Source organism: Schistocerca cancellata, chromosome 9, assembly GCF_023864275.1.
Source record: "Schistocerca cancellata isolate TAMUIC-IGC-003103 chromosome 9, iqSchCanc2.1, whole genome shotgun sequence".
NCBI lineage: Eukaryota > Metazoa > Arthropoda > Insecta > Orthoptera > Acrididae > Schistocerca > Schistocerca cancellata.
The window spans coordinates 307,968,233-307,989,481 of record NC_064634.1 but is presented as its reverse complement, the minus strand read 5'-3'; the positions used below and the strand labels follow the sequence as shown (position 1 = coordinate 307,989,481).

The 21,249-nt window shown below is 42.3% G+C and overlaps 1 protein-coding gene across 1 annotated transcript in view; it reads left to right on the top strand.

Annotated features, from left to right (window-relative positions):
• The window catches only part of LOC126101561 (cap-specific mRNA (nucleoside-2'-O-)-methyltransferase 1), a 275,895-nt gene extending 254,942 nt beyond the window's left edge, over positions 1-20,953 (top strand). Inside the window, exon 18 of the mRNA XM_049912198.1 lies at positions 18,194-20,953. Within this exon, the coding sequence (XP_049768155.1) occupies positions 18,194-18,344 (151 nt within the window). The 3' untranslated portion in view covers positions 18,345-20,953. The remainder of the gene's footprint in view (positions 1-18,193) is intronic.
• The last annotated feature ends 296 nt before the right edge of the window (positions 20,954-21,249 follow it).

The window sequence follows — 21,249 nt, the reverse complement described above, 5'->3', positions numbered from 1 at the left end:
TTTCTCCACATTCTGAAAACATCGCTATCTTTTCTGAAAGCACAGTAGTGTACTTGTTCCAGTCTGCTTTCCAAATGTTCCACTTGTAGATTGACCATATGATACCATGTATCATTTCTGAGAATGGTGGGTAGATGACCAGACCAAAGCCACTTGTGACTACCTCCCATGTGAGCCCGCCCAGTTAGCCATGCAGTCTAACGCACTGCTTTCCGGGCGGGAAGGCATGCCAGTCCCCGACACAAATCTGCCCGGTGAATTAGTGTCGAGGTCCAGTGTGCCGGGCAGTCTGTGGATGGTTTTTAAGGGAGTTTTCCATCTCCCTCGGTGAATGAGGGCTGGTTCCCCTTATTCCGCCTCAGTTACTCTATGTCGGTGATTGCTATGCGAACGACTTTCTCCACATTCGTGTACACCATAATTACTCTACCACACAAACATTGGGGTTACACTCACCTGGTGTGAGATATTCCTGGGAAGGGGGGGGGGGGGGGGGGGGGGGGCACTGGGGGCCAAACTGCACAATAACACCAGTGGGGTGAGTGGACTGCTGTAGCCTGTTGTGGGTTTGTGTACCACTGCAGCTACGGTGGGGATGAAGCCTCTCTGTTGTTTCTAGGTCCCTAGTTCAATACAACACAATACCTCCCATATATCTACAGTGCTCAGTTGTCGGTTTGATGCAGTTGTTCTCATCAGGGGTGCAGTTATCCTCATCAAGAAACTAATTTAAAATGATTAAGGTATCCATGCAGGTTGACTTCTACAGAGAAGACAGCAGCAACCAGCCACTTTTTACAATGTAATTTATTTATTTAAATAGCGCCATTACTGGTTTCGAACCAAAAGGTTCATCTTCAGGCAGCTAGTTCATGTTACGACACATTTTACATTAGCTTCTACTTTTTGTTTTCCGAAATGACGAAATTTCCTACGGGTGATGGTGTCCCACAACCAAAACAAGATGTGAGATAATGTCTTTTTTAACTCTAACTGTGGCTCACAATGATTTTAGTTGCTATCAACTAATTATTCTAGTGGAGATGTTTTGGTTACTTACATTGAAAATGTAAGAATTATATTGAAATAGGATTAAGTTATATTTGTGGGCTGTCTCCTCAGTCATTTAGCCAATGCTGTTTTCGTGGTCTGAGCCCCAAGGAGGATAACAAGCATTAAGTCACGTAATATTATCTTCAGATGTGTTACCGAATTAGAAAACATACTCAGCTGTTGTATCATTACAGTCTCCTTGTGCGATCTGTAGAATGACATGTTTCTTTCATTTCCATTCATATATAATGTATCTCCAGCATTTTGAAGTCATATTTATTGACTAAAGCTCCAGCAGTTTGAAGTGATATTTCTTGTCTATCATCTCCTTGAATTTCACATGGGATTATGTTTCTTATGTGAAGTACCCTCCATCCATATCTATTGTCCCTGTTGGCTCGGCACACATCAAACCCAGGAAATGGAAATGATTCATTCAACAGCAAACATGTTTCAAATATCACATGTCTTGATATCTGGTTTCAACATAAAATACATGTGAGGCTGAGTTTGTTACTTTACAGGTGCTTCCAATGTGCTATGAAGGACTTTCCAAAAGTAAGTTTTCTCATTGTTTATCACAGAAACATTATTGCCAAAAACAAATACACCATGGCATTGACCTTGCACAATTTTTCAACATAGGTGCCAGTGACATTCAAACATTTGTTGCAGCATGCAATCAGTTTGAAGAATGCATCCTGGTAAGATCTGTGCCCTGTTGTGCAAGGAATTATCACACAGCTGGCTGTGCCTCAGCATGTTTTTTTTTTTTTTTTTCATTTGTGGATGCGGAGGGACACCTGCTTCAATCTCCATCCTTCCTGCTCTGCCTTCCTTCTCTAAACATGCAACACCAGTGACCAACCATTTGATATGGCATATCTCTTCACCATACATGGTCAGTAGGCTTTCATGGATGACAGACACACTAGTGACATGTGCCGATTCATACCAGATAATTGCACGCACTTCCACTGGCGACCATGTTGTCGGTACATGCCTATCTGCCGTCGTAATGTTCACTCAAATAACCTCGGTCAAGCCGGTCTGTTGTTACTCTCTCTTCTCGAGTGCTCTGCGCGTGGATCATTCCTCCTCCGCTGCTGTGTCTTTTGTTGATAAATCAGCAGCGCGTGTGGATTCACATGGCATTTGGTTGTTTCACCTGGTGTTCTATCATCTCTTTTAAAAACAATGACAAAACTCAACTATTTTGGGAACATTCCACTTATATTCTTAACATATTCCACCATTGTTGAGTCCTAGAGTCAGTAGCAATTCTGCAATGAATTCTTTTATGTTACTGTCGTTCAAACCTCCATGTAGGCTACTTATTATTTGTGTTAGTAAATTTAATACTATATTATAAATTTCTTCAGTTAAGCTGTCCTGAACAATTTGGCTCTTCTGAAGCCTGTGGGGCAATGGTGGTTTGGGTTGTTTCCTGCTTGACTAGTGTGAACTCTTTTTGGCATCCATAAGCTTTTGTATGTGTTGTATGGTACTGAATATAGTCTTTCCTTGCAGTTCTCTGTTCCACCCCTACTGTCTCTGTCTGAGTCCTATTTGCTTCTTTATTTCCTCTTGATGTGTTAAAAATGTGATGCGTTTCACTGGTATATGCAGCCGACATTGGTGAAACATGAGCTGTCTATTAGCTAACCTGCTTCATTATTGCCTCTTGAATTATTAAAAATGAGATGCCATTCACTGGTATTTATAGCCAGCATTGATAAAATACATGGTGTCGGTTGAAGCAGTTGACCTGGGGAAGAGTTGTTCCTTTCATTTTGTTGTTCCTTGTCGTCCAGATGTATCTGGCAACTAGCTGTAGTAGACTGAGAGTGGACAAATAATCTGGAAAAGTATCAAGTTTCCCGTAACTATGTCTGCGTTTGTTGTAAAATTTGCTTGTTAGACGCTGCTTGCCAATAGATTTATGCCTTCTAATACCATAAATTGTTTAATTTTTCTCTAGGACATTCTCTGGACACTCTCGAGAATTAGACAAATGTGCTCAGCAGTGGACACAAAAAGGAAGTGTTTCATTATCACATTCATTAATGGGGTAATTTGTGTCAAACACCACTGTATGGCCGAATGACACAGAAGGTAGAGCATGTTTGAGATGAATTATCAAACTGTATGTCAGACCCATTACAAGTGCCTCCCTCGATGGAACAACTGTTTTTTGACTCAGGGCATTTTATTCATGAAGCACTCCAAATAGGTAACTGACAATGAGCCAGTATTGTCTTTAAATCAGTTGTAAATACAAAAGATAAATATAGAAATAAAATGAAAAATAGAGGTGTAAAGAAATTGAATTTCATCAGAATAAATTATTTGAAACACCACTTTCGTCCATGTGTCAGAGCTTTTCTATCATTGTGCGAAGTCACAAGACTGGACCTCGAATCCATGCACTGTGTGAAATGTTTATGTTGCACAAGACAAATTACATGACATATTGCTCCCCAGGTGTAATTGGAAACATTTATTGGTGGACCCAAATTAATTCTTCACTCCGCTACACTATCAGATCTATCTAAATAAGGGTCACCAGCCTCATGTTGACCCACAAGACACAGTTAAACTTCTCACCAATGCACAATCAATAATTAAAAACCCAATAGTTAGTTAACTACTTTCAACAAAGATTCCAACATCAAATTACTGAACTGGAATATGCACACTGCTAACAGTTCATATGTGGCCTCTGACTGGTCACTAGCAACTTTTACCAATGGTCACCACAATAACAAAACATGAATGCAGTTCAAAGTCAACAGGGAAAGACTCAGGGTCTTTCCTTCTCATCCTGTCTGTTAAGTCTCCCCTGCCCCAGTGTTCTGGGCAATTTTTCTGAACTGTCCCCATGTCTTGAACCTCACCAGTCCTTTTCCTTCACTGCTCTTCCCTCTGCTACAGTCCTTCTACCAGAACAAGGACCTACTGGCTCTGAAAGTTTGCAGATATGTATACTTTTACATGTGGGTTCTCCAACTGCCACTTGATAAGTCAATTTTTTATCTGTCCAATTATATTAGATTTTTAAAAATTGATTTTTTTTTTTTTTTTTTGTTATTATAAATATTTTAGTAATCTGATTTTGTTTCATGGTGTGGAATACAGTCATCAATATTCAAGCTGGAAGCAATATGTTAATAGCTTGTAACTTATCTTTGGGGGAACCCTCCTGGATCCCTTAACCCCATGGATCAGATTGAGACATGAATAGAGCAGTGATGGCAAAGAAGAGTGCACATGTGCAGAGCCCTTGTGTACATGTGGATCTCTCATTTGACTGCGTATTTCTCCCAGTACCATGCCACACTATTTGACCTGGAAGATTGGGAACAGCGGACATGCCACATTAGATGGCAGTCCAGTCATGAAGGAATGTTGTACAGGATTCATGCAGCTAGCTTTCATATTATTCTGTATTTTGAAATTCAAAGGTACATACTATTTGTCAAAAAGAGCAATATTATATTGTTACTGTCTGTTGGTACAAGACAATACACGCATCAAAGTAAAAATAAAGCTTGTGGTGCAGCTGCATTACGCTAGTAATTTTGTGTGTACCACATTGTTCCTTGTAAAAGTCTTGCAACAATTAAGCTTGTATGAGACAAAAATAAATAGGCTCCATAGCACATGGAGTGGAATAAATATTTATTTCACATGTGGCTAGAATCAAATTTTGCCATCTGTAACTACACTACTGACGTTGCAATGGCTACATTTCTCAATAAAGATCACAAACAAAACAAGTTTTTGGTTTTGTTTAATTATTTGGGTTTGTTGAAGTTATGATAAAATTTATATCTAGCACAAACTGTCAGCACACTGACAGACAAAGACAGTATAACTGATTTGTGTCACTTAGGTTGCCATGTACTTCTGACATATTTAGTTTTATGGTCAAAAATAGCTTACACACATACGTCAATCAAAACACTAATATCACCTTTGCAGTCTCATTATGGATAAATGGAAACTTTTCCTAAGGATAATTTCTTAAAACTCTTGGACAGTTTTAACCTAAAAGAATTTATTTCTTAAATGGCTATTACATTTCAGGTTGATCATCAGTTCCTTCTGCACTTATATGGAGGTGTTTACAACTCAAACAGCAAGTGGTGTCAAAAAGATTCAAAAACAGATGTGAAGTTGGTCATGTCCCAAAAATATTTAGACAGCTGTACCTTAATTGTTTCAATGCCTTGGTGGATTCTTCAAATTTTGTATTTTCTTTAACACCAGAGAGCTTAGAAAATGGATGGCCTTCTTTGTCAGAAACTGCCCTTCCATAGAGTGATATTCTTTTTAAATGCTTCTACTTTCCCCAACAAATCGAAAATAAGTTTCTTCTCACCTTTCAACATCTTACTGACGGCATTCAAGTGTGCAGTCAAGGCCACTAAAAATTCAAGGTCAGCAATCCACTCCAGATCTTCTTTTCCCTTCAGATCCAACAATAGTGGGTCTTGAAATATCATTCTAGGCCTATCCCTCCACTTAACCAAAGTACTTCACAGTGATACGTAATGTGTCAATGCTCTTGTTCAATTGCATCAAAAACTGTTGAAACTACTCATGTAATAATACATGAGACTTCAGAAAATTTAATATTCATACCATTAGTTTCATAGTGTGCTCCATGCTAGCAAATTTAGCACAAAGTGGTTCTTGATGTACAAAATACTGATTCTAGGTACAAATTGTCTGTTAATTGTTGTAATTTGTTGCTCTTTCAATTTCCAGCTAAATCTTTTAATTATTTGTGCACGATATTGTGAGGCTGTTCCTTAGCAACTTGTCAATATCTGGCAGTTATGCAACTGCCAAATAGACACTGAGAATTTTCATCCTTCTCTTTGAAGAAGAACTGAGAGTCCCATTCATTTCTGGCTGTGACACTCTTTTTGAGTGTCTTATTACAGCAACCTCTGAATCTTTGAACTTCTTTTGTATGATGAACAAATAATGAGGGATAAACAGTGCTGCCACTGCAATTCTGCCAAATTGGAGAACATTAGGCCACCAAATAGAAGCTTTCAAAATATGGTGCTACAGAAGAATGCTGAAGATTAGATAGGTAGATCACATAACTAATGAGAAGGTATTGAATAGAATTGGAGAGAAGAGAAATTTGTGGCACAACTTGACTAGAAGAAGGGATCGCTTGGTAGGGAATATTCTGAGGCATCAAGGGATCACCAATTTGGTATTGGAGGTCAGTGTCGAGGGTAAAAATCGTAGAGGGAGACCAAGAGACGAATACACTAAACAGATTCAGAAGGATGTAGATTGCAGTAGGTACTGGGAGATGAAGAAGCTTGCACAGGAGAGAGTAGCATGGAGAGATGCATCAAACCAGTCTCTGGACTGAAGACCACAACAACAACAACATGCCACCCAAAAAGTGTGGCACCAAATGCTGGAAGAAACAGAGTCACACTGCACTGCTAAATGAAACGTTGTGCTGTGCCAGTAGTTCCAAGAATGATGTAGCAAAGCTCAAGGAAGCCGAGACAGGCTCCAGATTACACATGTGTAACACATTGTGCATATGTGGAGTTTTGCACTTCTTAGCAGACCCTCAAGTAGAAAGATCAAAAGCGAGTACTCTTCAGTTAATCTTAACAACACAAACAGGTGCCACTTAACAAAACATAAACAGAACAGTCAGAGAAAAGATGCTAAACAGCTTCTCATTGTTGAATGCTTTCATTAAAATGAATTCTTGAGGCCAATAGAGGTGACTGGGTTGCTGGGAGAAGAAATGTTTGTGCATTAGAGACTGAGGAGATTGTCTTGGATGGTGTAGTAAAATCATTAACCATAAATGCTCAACCCTTTCAGACCCCCTGGCTATTATTACACACATTAACTTTGACTGTGTCTTACCTGCAGCAGAAGTATTTTTTCTTAATGAAAACCTGGGGTACACATTTGTGAATGTTCGACCTTTTCATCATGAGAAAGTGCTGCCAACTGTTGGGCATCACTATGAAAATATCAGCAAGTCAGTGTAGCAGAGTACAGCAGATTGTGACAGTGCACAGCAGCTCATGACCACCAGAATAGACAGATGTGGCTGATACACTATATTCCACTGTATAATTGAATATTGTTATTGTTATTTTGCATAGTAATTATTGAATAGTAATTATTTTACTATTTATTACAATAAAAAATATTTCATCATTAGTTATTTTAGTCTATAAAATGATAGATATTTTTATACAAATCTTGCATCATTAAAAAATCGCGTAAGAGCATTATAACAGAAATAAAAATTTTCCTTTCTCCAGAAAAAATCCAAGTCTGAAAGGGTTAATTTATCAATTTAGTATGTGTCTACATAACTAAAAATTATGAGTTACAACTATCTGAGATTATAAACTAATACCCAGGCTGTGAATGTACTCTATTGGTCCATCCTTCATCACCAGGAACTCTCTTGGATTGCCAGAGAAAGCTCTCAGGAGAGATTTTTGTACTAAATGGTGAACAAGACTTTTCAGTGCCACAGTCACAATGTGTAAAAGTTATTTTCTTCCTCTTGTTGGGAGAATCAGTGCACCTGCCAGTATTAGTTCTTATCAGTTAAAAACTGAACAGATCTTTCGTGGCAGTTTAAAGTCACATGGCTTGGTCAATATGCTTGGCATCTTAAGTTGTTCCATCGTAGCACTAATCTCCCATTTGCATCGCCAGCAGTCATTAGTATTAAAGCTGTTGCCAGCTGTCATGCGTGCAATTTCCAGAGGTGTGTATTGAGAGCAAAGTCTCTGTTTACTTTTGAATTGAATGTCTACATGAACATGGAGATGAGAATTTTTCTGTAGTTTTTTCACTCCTGTACAAGTGCATGTTCTCACCACAGAGATGGAGGTAGTATGTGGCTAAGTATGGATACCCAGAAACTAGGTGTCGGCCTGACTGTATCAGTTACAAGATGCATATTATGGTTGAGCTGTTTGCCAACAAGTCTTGTGTGACTGCTGTTCATCCTAGACAGGGAGGAATGTTCTTCAACAGTGTCAATGCAGAGGATCTGCATGATGTGCCACAGAGTTTCTGGAGAGCCTCAGAAATTTGAAGATCTGTATGCCTCATTGTCAGTGCCCAGTCATGAGTTTGATGTGGTTTCAGCCATATTGATATGTATGAACTGAACAGGAGAGGGGTCAGGACAGATCCTCGGGGCATCTCATTCTTTTGCTCCCCCTATTGCTGACTTCTGCAGATTTAACCTTCTAATTACCATGCACGTGGATGATGCCAAGCAACCATCAAAATACTGGCAACGAGACAAGCCTCAAGATCTCACCAGAAAATATTACATAAATGTTTAATGAAGGGCATATTTATCTACACAATCAGCTGCTACATTGTCATAGGGTCTTCCAGAAATATTTCATAAGTATACATAACAACAATATAAGAAAAATGATAGACTGCTACTCAATGTAAAGATTACACATTGAGTTGCAGACAGGCATGACAAAAAGACTGTTACACATAAATAATTTCAAAAACACCCAAGACTATAAATGTCTTTCATGTTGTCATTGCCTGGTATTTGAAAAACTAGACTAGACTAGGAACTACACACCTAAAGCTAAATAGAGTAGTTCATGTTACGTAAATATCTCTGAGTATTAAAATAATACAATCCTGTTGTCTGGAAGCCATATAGAATGCAGTATATGCATAAATAGTCATAATATTTTTGTCTTTATTAAATGGGTACGCATAGCATTTTGTTTCTGAGGACGTATGATTGCACAAGTTTGAATTCAGAAAGTCTTTAAAGAATAAGAGGCATGGTAACTTTGAACATCTTGCAATTAAAAATTTTCAATTAATATAACCGAAGGTGCATTGGTATGACAACGAGAAATGCTAAATGACAGCTGGTCAACAACTTGAAATAATCTTTGAGTTCAAAACTGATTACTCAAATGCATTTCAAATTAGCCTGTTAACTCTTAGAAACTTCTATTCACTTATAGATTTCAGATAATTAAATTCATACTGTCAATTATACACTCCTGGAAATGGAAAAAAGAACACATTGACACCGGTGTGTCAGACCCACCATACTTGCTCCGGACACTGCGAGAGGGCTGTACAAGCAATGATCACACGCGCGGCACAGCGGACACACCAGGAACCGCGGTGTTGGCCGTCGAATGGCGCTACCTGCGCAGCATTTGTGCACCGCCGCCGTCAGTGTCAGCCAGTTTGCCGTGGCATACGGAGCTCCATCGCAGTCTTTAACACTGGTAGCATGCCGCGACAGCGTGGACGTGAACCATATGTGCAGTTGATGGACTTAGAGCGAGGGCGTATAGTGGGCATGCGGGAGGCTGGGTGGACGTACCGCCGAATTGCTCAACACGTGGGGCGTGAGGTCTCCACAGTACATCGATGTTGTCGCCAGTGGTCGGCGGAAGGTGCACGTGCCCGTCGACCTGGGACCGGACCGCAGCGACGCACGGATGCACGCCAAGACTGTAGGATCCTACGCAGTGCCGTAGGGGACCGCACCGCCACTTCCCAGCAAATTAGGGACACTGTTGCTCCTGGGGTATCGGCGAGGACCATTCGCAACCGTCTCCTTGAAGCTGGGCTACGGTCCCGCACACCGTTAGACCGTCTTCCGCTCACGCCCCAACATCGTGCAGCCCGCCTCCAGTGGTGTCGCGACAGGCGTGAATGGAGGGACGAATGGAGACGTGTTGTCTTCAGCGATGAGAGTCGCTTCTGCCTTGGTGCCAATGATCGTCGTATGCGTGTTTGGCGCCGTGCAGGTGAGCGCCACAATCAGGACTGCATACGACCGAGGCACACAGGGCCAACTCCCGGCATCATGGTGTGGGGAGCGATCTCCTACACTGGCCGTACACCACTGGTGATCGTCGAGGGGACACTGAATAGTGCACGGTACATCCAAACCGTCATCGAACCCATCGTTCTACCATTCCTAGACCGGCAAGGGAACTTGCTGTTCCAACAGGACAATGCACGTCCGCATGTATCCCGTGCCACCCAACGTGCTCTAGAAGGTGTAAGTCAACTACCCTGGCCAGCAAGATCTCCGGATCTGTCCCCCATTGAGCATGTTTGGGACTGGATGAAGCGTCGTCTCACGCGGTCTGCACGTCCAGCACGAACGCTGGTCCAACTGAGGCGCCAGGTGGAAATGGCATGGCAAGCCGTTCCACAGGACTACATCCAGCATCTCTACGATCGTCTCCATGGGAGAATAGCAGCCTGCATTGCTGCGAAAGGTGGATATCCACTGTACTAGTGCCGACATTGTGCATGCTCTGTTGCCTGTGTCTATGTGCCTGTGGTTCTGTCAGTGTGATCATGTGATGTATCTGACCCCAGGAATGTGTCAATAAAGTTTCCCCTTTCTGGGTCAACGAATTCACGGTGTTCTTATTTCAATTTCCAGGAGTGTAGATAACTTGTAGATCATTTCTCACTTATGTATGACAATATTCTGTCATAACATCTGTTATCATAAATTTGTATGACCAGAGATGTATTTATGTAAATATTTCACTGTCATATTTCAAAAATAGTTACCATGAATTGAAATAAATTGCACTATACATCATGAAGATCATACAATCAGGAACGGCATAGCTTCAAATTTTGAAACATTACAGTACACACATTGTGCTCTGTTGCTGTACAGGGTGTCCCAGAAATGTTTCAACAAATTCAGAGGTTTCAGAGGGTGCATTGAGGAACGAATTGAGGACAGAAACTCGTGTCCACAAGTGTCATCCAATGATACTACAAAGCATCAAAATTATAGGTGTTGGCACCTGCCACTAGGCAACCCCATCAGCAGCAACCGTCTTTGTACACTGACGGATCATAGGCAGAAAGCCACGCAATGTTGTTTGACATTCAGTGACCGTGAATGAGTGCCACAACTGCCAGTGGAGAATATTGAGCTAGGTGCTGCATAGACAGGGCTTCTTTTCTATTAATGCGATGCTCTTTTGCCTCTGTGGTTGACGCTTTCGGATATTGGTTTTCATGTGCAGTTTATTTTTCTCCTATGTACCAAAAAACATGCCCCTGCAGGTCCAGGGGTTAGAATAGGCCTGAGGTATTCGTGCCTGTTGTAAGACGCGACTGAAAGGAGTCTCACACGTTTCAGCCTTTATGTGATAGTCCCCTGTAGGGTTTGACCTCCATTCTTCTAAATTTTCCCGAAGAGCGAGCCAGTTGAGGAAGGGCGCCTTACATAGCACATCGTGTCCATCGTGTGCTGAGACCTTTCGCATCCTATGTTGAAGAGGATCTGCACTTCTACTTATTCTCCAGCTGTTGGGCGAGGTCACCCTCCAGGGTGTGTTTTCCTCCGTCCACTGTGCAGTATTGTTTTCTTCACTGATGTTGATATTGTACTTGTTTGCACGATTCCAGCATGGTACCCAATCCGTTGTGGTGGAGCCATACCGTGTTGGTTGTAGCCCCCTGACTTCACAGGTATCGTTCTGCTGATGCTTGTGCCGTTAACTACCCACGTATACCAAAGAGAAGATGCCCATCTTCCTGGGGCATCAGGACTCCCAGCAATGGCCATCCTGCCAGGTGCCCTTGGCTGAGGCTGGGTGGCGCCCCATGGGGAGGGCTCCTGGTCGGAGTGGGTGGTATCAGGGTGGATGACACGCTATGTAGCATACTACATCATCTCTTGCTGGTGGTCAAACACCAGCAGTCTCTAAGCTTTCAAGGACTCAATTTAATGCACAGAAGTATGACCCCAAATTGTTCCCCTCCCTGGCCACACCATGGGAGGAATGCCAGGCTAAGGATGGCAGTGAATCTTATCCGTCATGGTACCTTGTGTGTATGAGAGCTGATGGGGAATTCTCCATGTCAATGAAGCCTCAGTTTTTTGTAGAGCATTTAGAGGACAAGTTTAGGGAGATGGAGGGATTGTCCAAAATGCGATCTGGGTCAGTCTTGATGAAAACAGCCTCTGCCTAGTCACGAGTTCTACTCTCCTGTGACATGCTGGGGGATGTTTCCGTTTCCATCACGCCCCAAAAGAGCTTAAATATGGTCCAGGGTATCATATTTCACAGGAACCTTCTTTTTCAGTCTGATGATGAGCTGCACTGCAATTTAGAGTGGCGAGGTGCTTATTTTGTCCGGCACGTCTATCAGAGTCCAAGGGATAATCAGGTTGCCGCTGGTGCCTTCATCTTGGCCTTTGAGGGTGACACATTACCCGAGAAGGTCAAGGTGATGGTCTACCGCTGTGATGTAAAGCCATATATCCCTCCCGCGATGCGGTGCTTTAAGTGCTGGAAGTTCGGCCATATGTCTTCCCGTTGTACTTCCAGCGTCACCTGTAAGGATTGTGGACGTCCTTTGCATTCCAATACTCCATGTGCCCTGCCTCCCATCTGTGTCAACTGCGGAGAGCACCATTCCCCTTGCTCGCCAGACTTCAGGATCCTACAGAAAGAAAGAAAAATCATGGAATAGAAGACCCTGGACCGACTGACCTGCACAGAGGCTTAGAGGAGTTTTGAACGATTACATCCTGTGCAAATGACATCCTCAACAACAGTTGTAGCTCCATCAGTTTCGTTAATTCCAGTCGGCTCTCAGAGCTGTAAGACTACACCTACCTCTTGATGGTGGGGGGCACTACCCTTCCTGTTGCTGCTGCACCACCTACCTCGGGGGGCACTGCCCCTGCAACTGTCAGGAACACCAGTCCTCACTTCTCAGCCAGAGAAGCGTAAGTCTTCTTTGGCTCCTCTTCTTAGGAAGGGGTCCCTTGGGTCCCTCCCTCCCCGGGTTTCTGCTAGTGGGAAAGATGACATTTGCCAGTGGCTGAAGTGCCCAAAAGCAGCTGGTAATAGGGCTTCACAATCCTCATCAGTCCTGGATACTGAATCAGTGAAGCCCTCCCAGCCAGAGAAACCCAAGGAGCATCAAGAAAAATCCAAAAAGAAGACCCCTAAGACCAAGAAAATTGTGGTGGCACCCACACCACCACTACCTATAAGCTCTGGGTCTGAGGATGAGGTGGAGATTCTAATGGCCGCTGAGGACCTAGATCTCGCCGGACCATCAGACACAGTGGATGTCGATCACACAGGTACTCAGTCGGTGGTAGCAGGTGACCCTGAGGCATAACCTGCCTCATTGACCATTTCATGCCTTCCCTGCCTCACGATAACGTCATCCTCCAGTGGAATTGCAGTGGTTATTTCCACCACCTGGCTGACCTACAGCAATTGTTAAGCCTTACACCTGCTTTCTGCATTGCCCTCCAGGAAACCTGGTTACCGGCAATGCGGAACCCAGCGCTCCATGGCAATGGGGGATATTACAAGAACAGTAGCGAATATAATAGAGTGAACTCGGTATGTAGTGAACCTGTGCCCCTTCACACTCCTCTTGAAGCTGTGGCTGTCAGGATAAGGACAATGCAGAAAATAACTGTCTGCAACATATATCTTCCTTCAGAGGTGTGGTACCCCTGAATGTCTTGGCTGCACTGATTCGTCCACCCCCTAAACCTTTCCTACTTTTGGGAGATTTTAATGCCCACAACCCTTTGTGGGGTGACACCATGCTTACTGGCCGAGGTAGAGAAGTCAAAAATTTACTCTGTCAGCTCAACCTCTGCCTTCTAAATAATGGGACCCCTCACACATTTTAGTGTGGCTCATGGTACTTATTCGGCTATTAATTTATCACTTTGCAGTCCAGGACTTCAAACATATGTTCGCTGGAGAGCCCACGATGACATATGTGGTAGTGACCCCTTCCCCATTTTCCTGTCACTCCCCTGGCATCATTCCTCTAGACGCCTGTCCAGATGGGCTTTAAACAAGGCAGACTGGTAAGCTTTCACCTCTGCTGTCACCATTGAGTCTCCCCCACATGGTACCACCGATGTGGGGGAAAATGTGATCCCTTGTTTCTCAGGGTACCCCCAGCGAAAGACAGTATCTTGGTGGTCGCTGGAAATTGCTGAGGCCATTAAAGAGCATAGGTGGGCTCTACAGCAACATAAGTGGCACCATTCTCTGGATCTGGAGCACATAATAGCTTTTAAACTGCTCTGTGCCCATGCTCACCAGCTTCTAAAAAGATGGGAACAGGAGTGTTGGGAAAGGTGCGTCTCGACCATTGGGTGCCATATGTCACCTTCCCAAGTCTGGACAAAGATTAGACGTGTTTTTGGGTACCAGACACCAACAGGTGTCCCTTGTGTTGAAGCACTTTGTGAGCACTATGCTTGAGCCTCTGCATCAGAGAACTACCCCCCCCCCCCCCCCATTTCCCCCAGCCTTTTAATGTCTCATTTGCAGAGTGGGAGCTCCTCAGCGCCCTTGCACATTGCCCCGATGCAGCTCCTGGGCCAGATCAGATCCACAGTCAGATGATTAAACATCTCTCGCCCGACTACAACTGTCTTCTTCTCATCATCTTCACCTGGATCTGGTGCGAAGGCGTCTTTCCATCGTAATGGCAGGAGAGCACCATCATTCCTATACTCAAACCAAGTAAAAATTCACTTGATATGGATAGCTATTGGCCCATCAGACTCACCAACATTCTTTGCAAGCTGCTAGAACGTATGATGTGTCAGTGGTTGAGTTGGGTCCTGGAGTCACGTGGCCACCAGGGCGGTTTCCACCAATGTCGCTCTACCACTGATATTCTTGTGTCCCTCGAGTCTGCCATCCAAACAGCCTTTTACAGACACTAACACCTGGTTGCCGTCTTTTTTTATTTGTGAAAAGCTTACAACACAACCTGGTGACATCATATCCTTGCCAAATTATATGAGTGGGGTCTCCAGGGTCCACTCCCGATTTTTATCCATAATTTCCTGTTGCTCTGTTCTTTCTGTGTCCAAGTTGGTGCCTCCCATATTTCCACCATGTCCAGGAGAATGGGGTTCCACAGGGCACTGTGTTGATGGTATCTCTATTTTTAGTGGCCATTAACGGCCTAGCGGCAGTTGTAGGGCCATCCGTCTTACCTTCTCCATATGCAGACGACTTCTGCATTTCGTACTGCTGCTCCAGTACTGGTGTTGCTGAGAGGCACCTACAAGGAGCCGTCCACAAGGCGCAGCCATGGGCTCTAGCCCACAACTTGCAGTTTCCAGCCACAATGTCATGTGTCATGCACTTTTTTCGGCGTCATACTGTTCATCCGGAGCCAGAACTTTACCTTAATGACGATCCACTCACTGTAGTGGAGACATATCGATTCTTAGGACTGGTTTCCGATGCCTGATTGCCTTGGCTACCTCACCTTCATCAGCTTAAGCGGAAGTGCTGGCAGCACCTCAGTGCCCTCCGCTGCCTGAGCAACACCAACAGGGGTGCAGATCTACGCTGCTGCAGCTCTACAGAGCCCTTGTTCAATCACACCTTGACTGTGCGAGTCTGGTTAATGGGTCGGTGGCACCCTCAGCATTGCGTTTCGTTGACCCAGTACTCCACTGTGGTATTCATCAAGTGACAGGAACTTTTAGAATGAGTCCAATGACCAGTGTCCTGGTGGAGGTCAGAGTCCCTCCATTGCAGATCTGACGCGCACAACTGCTTGCCAGTTACGTTGCACACACTCGTAGTTTTCCTGAGCATCTGAGTTACCATCTCCTTTTCCCACCCAAGGCGGTTCATCTCCCACATCGGCAGCCCAGGTCAGGGCTTGTGTTTGCAGTTCACACCCGATTGCTTCTGTCCTTCCCTTTACCACCTCTACTCGAGGTCCGTTCACATATACCTCCATGGTGCAAACCTCAGCCGAAGTTTCTCCTGGACCTTTCCCATAGCCCTAAGTACTCAGTTAACCCTGTGGCTATCCGCTGTCACTTCCTCTCAATTTTCGACATGTACTGAGGCCATGACGTGGTTTACACCGATGGCTGATGGTTAAGTTGGCTTTGTATATGTTCATGGGCGACACATTGAACAGCACTTCTTGCCAGATGGCTGCAGTGTTTTCACTGCAGAGCTGGCGGCTATATCTCATGCACATGAGTGCATTTGCTCATGCCTTGGGGAGTTGTTTCTTCTGTGTACTGACTCCTTGAGCAGCCTACAAGCTATTGACCAGTGCTAGCCTTGCCATCCTTTTTAGTGACTATTCAGGAGTCCATCTATGCCCTGGAATGGTCCAGTCGTTCAGTGGTGTTTGTCTGGACTCCGGGACACGTTGGCATGCCAGGCAACGAACTTGCTGACCGGCTGGCCAAACAGGCTACGTGGAAACTGCTTCTGGAGATGGGCATCTCTGAAACTGACCTGCATTCAGTCTTACGTCACAAGGTTTTTCGGCTTTGGGAGACAGAATGGCATAGTCTCAGTATGCACAAAAAACTGTGTGCCATTAAGGAGACTTTTTTTGGAAGTCCTCTATGTGGGCCTCTTGCTGGGACTGTGTGGTTCTCTGCCATCTCAGCATTGGCCACATGTGGTTGACGCATGGCTATCTCCTGCGCCGTGAAGAGCCCCTCCCCCTGTCCCCCCCCCCCCACCCACCCCCCACTCAGTGTCAGTGTGACGCCTGGTTAACAGCGGCCCACATTCTATTGTGCTGTCCCTACTTTGACTGCCCTGCGAGGCAATCTTCGGTTACTGGACTTGCTGCCACTCAGTTTAGCAGACAACGCGTCATTGGGTGATTTGGTTTTACGTTTTCTCCATGAAAGTTGGTTTTATAATTTCATGTAAGTTTTAGTGCATGTCCTTTATCCCTCTGTGTCCTCCCCGCCAGTGCTTTTAGGCTGGAGGTTTTAATGTGTTGCAGAGCAGCTGGCTTATCCTTTTTATTCTTGTGATCAGCCAGCCATGGTCATATGCTCTCTTGTTTTAATTTCTTCTACCTGCTTCTTGCGTATGTCTATGGTTTTCTTGTCTTAGTGTATGTTGTTGCCCTTTTGTCGTTCTTGTGGTTTTTCCTTGCTCCCCGTTTTGTGTTGTACGTCTCATTTGTTTCGCTCTCACACTTGTATACTTGCTTTAATTGGAACAAGGGACCGATGACCTAGCAGTTTGGTCCCTTCCTCCCACCTCACTCCACCCCCTTTTTTTTTTCAACTAACACTGGCATTGTCACAGGGTTCCAGAGGAAAAAATAAACTGCAAATGGAAATGTCTGAAACCATCACCCATTGAGTTAACAGGGTATCACATTCATAGGAGACAAGGCCTTTTTATGCAGTAGCTAGCTCCATCTTCTCCACTGGTGATTGTGCCAATCAGTTGTGATCACTGAATAGCAAACAACAGTGTGATATGTTCTGCCTACGGTCCTTCAGCATGCAAAGTCACATTTGCTGCTGAAGGTGATCAGTAGGGTGACCTAATGGCATGTGCCAACACCTATAACTTTGGCACTCTGTAGAATCATTGGATGACATTTTTAGACACAGGTTCCTAGCCTCGATTTGTTCCTCAAGACATGATCTGCAACCCTTTGAAGTTTGTCTCAACATTTCTGGGACACTTTGTATAACTATCTCTCCTCTGGAAAATTTTGGCAGATTATTTGTAGGGTTAATTGAAATATAACAAAACAAGGGGAAAGTGAGGTAAGAGTACAGAGTGATTCAAATCATGGTATGGTGGCAGACATGTGGCAAAAGAAAGGAATCTAAAGTCTTTTGAATCATCTCTGTATGTCGTCCCTATCCTGTTCCTACCTGCATAAATACACTTTCATCTTCCTCGCATTACTCTGCGTCACCAAACTTCTGCACCATTGCCTTTCTCTGGCATTGGTTGGCAAAACTGCCACTTCTGATTTCTGTACCTGCCATCTCTTCTCACACTGACGTGACAGAGACTTTTATGTCCCACCAACACCAGTATTCCTAACCATTATTCTTGATATGTTAATGTATCACACATGCTAACGCACCTTTGGTTCAGTAGTTGCGAAGTGAATGCTCTTCTTCTGTATCAGATAATGTGAATTTTCATTAGACTATTGACATCAATTCTTTAAATGACCTCATCATCTCACAAATAAAATATGTGATTGCTAAAAGTGACAAGTAGTTTCTTGTATGATTTTAACTGTGTGTTTATTCTCTTTACAGGCTATGTTTCCAGAAGCGACTAATATGGTTCTGGGAAGAAGGTGTAGTGGTCCATGATCATCATGTTAAGAAAGACCCAGAAAAGCTTCAGCGGGATCAACTGTTGGATTTTGTTGAAAGCAAGAGGGTACCCAGTGCAAAACGCTGCTGACCACAAATTGGTCAAGAGTGCCCATCATATTGTATTGGCCAAAAGTTTTTAGAATTGAAACAGTTTTGTTTATTGTTATTACATAATATATCTGTTTGGTGTGGCACTATTAAATTTGCATTTTTTAAAAAGTTTTAGCTTCCTTTGTGCTCCCATACTTGAGTGAATACCTACATATAAAAATTGAATTTGAAACTCTGAATTCCTCTTATGAGCCAGTCAGAATGTGTTATTAAACAAAAATACTTTTGTTACCTTATATGATCATTAATGGCTGTGCACAGTTTTGTAAAATGCAAGAATTAAGGAGTAATGTCATTTTGTATGAATTGGGATTTGTACTTATTGATGTGTGTACATAATATCTATAAATACTGAATTACTGTGAAGTTTGTGCAACACAAATCTAATGCACTAAGCAGAGCTGACAATTTTCAAATCCATAGATTTGTTTGAGTCTTGGTAAGATGGTTGGTATTACTCTATCTGAGGAGATAATTTCCTTAGCTTTTGATTCATCAGTAGAACCAAAAATAGTATTTTTTTCTAGGAGTCTCATACATTTCTTCGCTTTAGTTCTGTGTTATGAATATTAGAACAATTGCTTTGACAGACATCAGCAGGCTGAAAAAAAATGAAGCACGACAACTGACGAGAAGCATATATTTTCTAAAACAGTAAATTGACTAATTGACAGTAAGACACACTGATGCAAAATTCTATTTTAGTGACTGCTAGATAGAAACAATTGTAGTGATAAAGTACACCAAAAGAAAGGAAGAGAGCGTGTGCTTACATATGTGATATGTACTATGTACAGTTAAAATGGTAGAAGACTGGCATAGTTTTGCTAACGTTGTGTGTATGTCTGATGGTGGCAATAGATAATATGTAAAGTGCTGATGGGTACTGTGATACAAATATATTTAACATGTTTTTTCATTTCCTTCTTTCTTAAACTATTACTGTATAAAGTAATGAAATTAAAATATTACTTTCATGTACTTCCATTTCATATAATGCTACATTGATCATGAACATGTATTTAGTCTCATAAATGATTTATTCAGCAGACTGATATGTAAAGAACTTGGTTTCTACAAAGTGTTTATAACCTGGAACTGGATCCATTGCATGTGCAACTCAACAATGTAAGCATTATCTAACAAGGTGTGATTATTATACATGATGTTTCACAATTTCTATGACAGGTTTCTGTGTGTTGTAGAGGGGACTTAGCAGTAAAAGCTGTTAGGGAACTCATGTCCAGAATTGTTCCTTTGGATTAAAATAAGTTTGAAGATTGGACCACTTTCAAATCTCCCATACACAGTCCATACAATGAGCTTTGACCTATGAGCTCTACATGAACCATGGCATGGGCAAAGTTTTGATTACTTATTCTGTTCTGTGTGATGAAGGACATCCTTTTCAAAGCAAAGAGTGTGGCACATGTGTGGGACATCAAAATCAACCCTCCTAGTTGTGAACATACCTGTGAAGAAACTGGTAACTATTGTTTTAGTCAGACATTTATGGTATATGATCTCATAATTACAACAGGAAATGATGATGGTGCCCTCTCTTCAGTTTGGATTCATATCATGAAGCATGAGATTTGAAAGTGATTCAGTATTTAAACTTATTTTCTCTGCAAATGGCCCATTTCCAGACATGGGTTTCTTATCAAGACTGTATCTACTAAGGCACCTCTACAACCCATAGAAGTCTGTAATAGGAATTGTGAAACATGCTGTGTACTTGGTGCATAATTTTGGTTGCTTTTTGTGCTAGTTTCTGTTTCTCTCTCAAATATTCAATGTATATGTAGTAAGATACCCTCTCAGAATGTAATTACATGAGTGGATGCCCTACATGACTTCTCTCTCATTATATTAAAAATTAAAGTAGAAAGGCATCTGTCAGTGAAAATATTTGTGAGGGCTTGTGGTGAGTAAACATCTTTTTTTAAATCCATTAAAGGAATCAGTACTTCAGGAAAGTCATTTGTAAGTGTGTGTCTTGATATGAAAACGGCCAGTGTAATTTATAACAATTTTTAGACGACAGACATTGAAAACCAAACACACAGAAAAAGAGGGAGTGGGTTGGGGGACATCCCAAGGTGGTGGTTTCTTCAACACCAACTTGGATCAGTAGTTACTACATGCATCAAGTTTTAGTGCTCATGACTTTGTCATACAACTTTTTTAATCATATTGACTTCGTTGTACTAATAAGTGCTAGACACAAAATTCTAAGTGTGATTATCACATTACACAACTTTTCTCTGTACTATTGAAACTCAGTCCAAGGCTTTTCCCAGTATTGCCACGCAATAAATTGCAAAAGGTAGATGATACTATTTGTAGCAATTAAAACTGCAGATTGTGGCAAATGCGGTAATGTGTCATACTCTTTTGCAATTAATATGTAATTTAATGTCTCTATTATGTCTTTGTTATGTACAAATCTTATTTGTAGCAATTAAAGCTTTAAACTGCTGTAACAAGTCCTTACCTTTGACGGCAATTTAATGTGTCCAAACTGCTAAGTGTAGTACTTCAACTGCAGCAAGAAAACCAGTTTAATAAATGTAATATCTGGTATAAGTTCTTAATCTACTTCTTAAGGCTACACATTACCTTTTTAGGATATTAAATATCCTTTCAGATATATGTAAAGTTTGTGAGTCTTGAGATCACATGTGGTAAAAAAAAGTTTCAGACAATTCCTGTTTCTCAAGTTAGAAGGAGTATTTTATTATTAATTTGTCAAAAAAAAATGAAATTTTGTATCTCATCCATTTCATTCCTGTTGTAGAAACATTTACTTATTGTGTATAAAATATTTGTTAAAAGTAATAACTAATGCTGCAATGACTTAAAAAAACAAAATGCATATC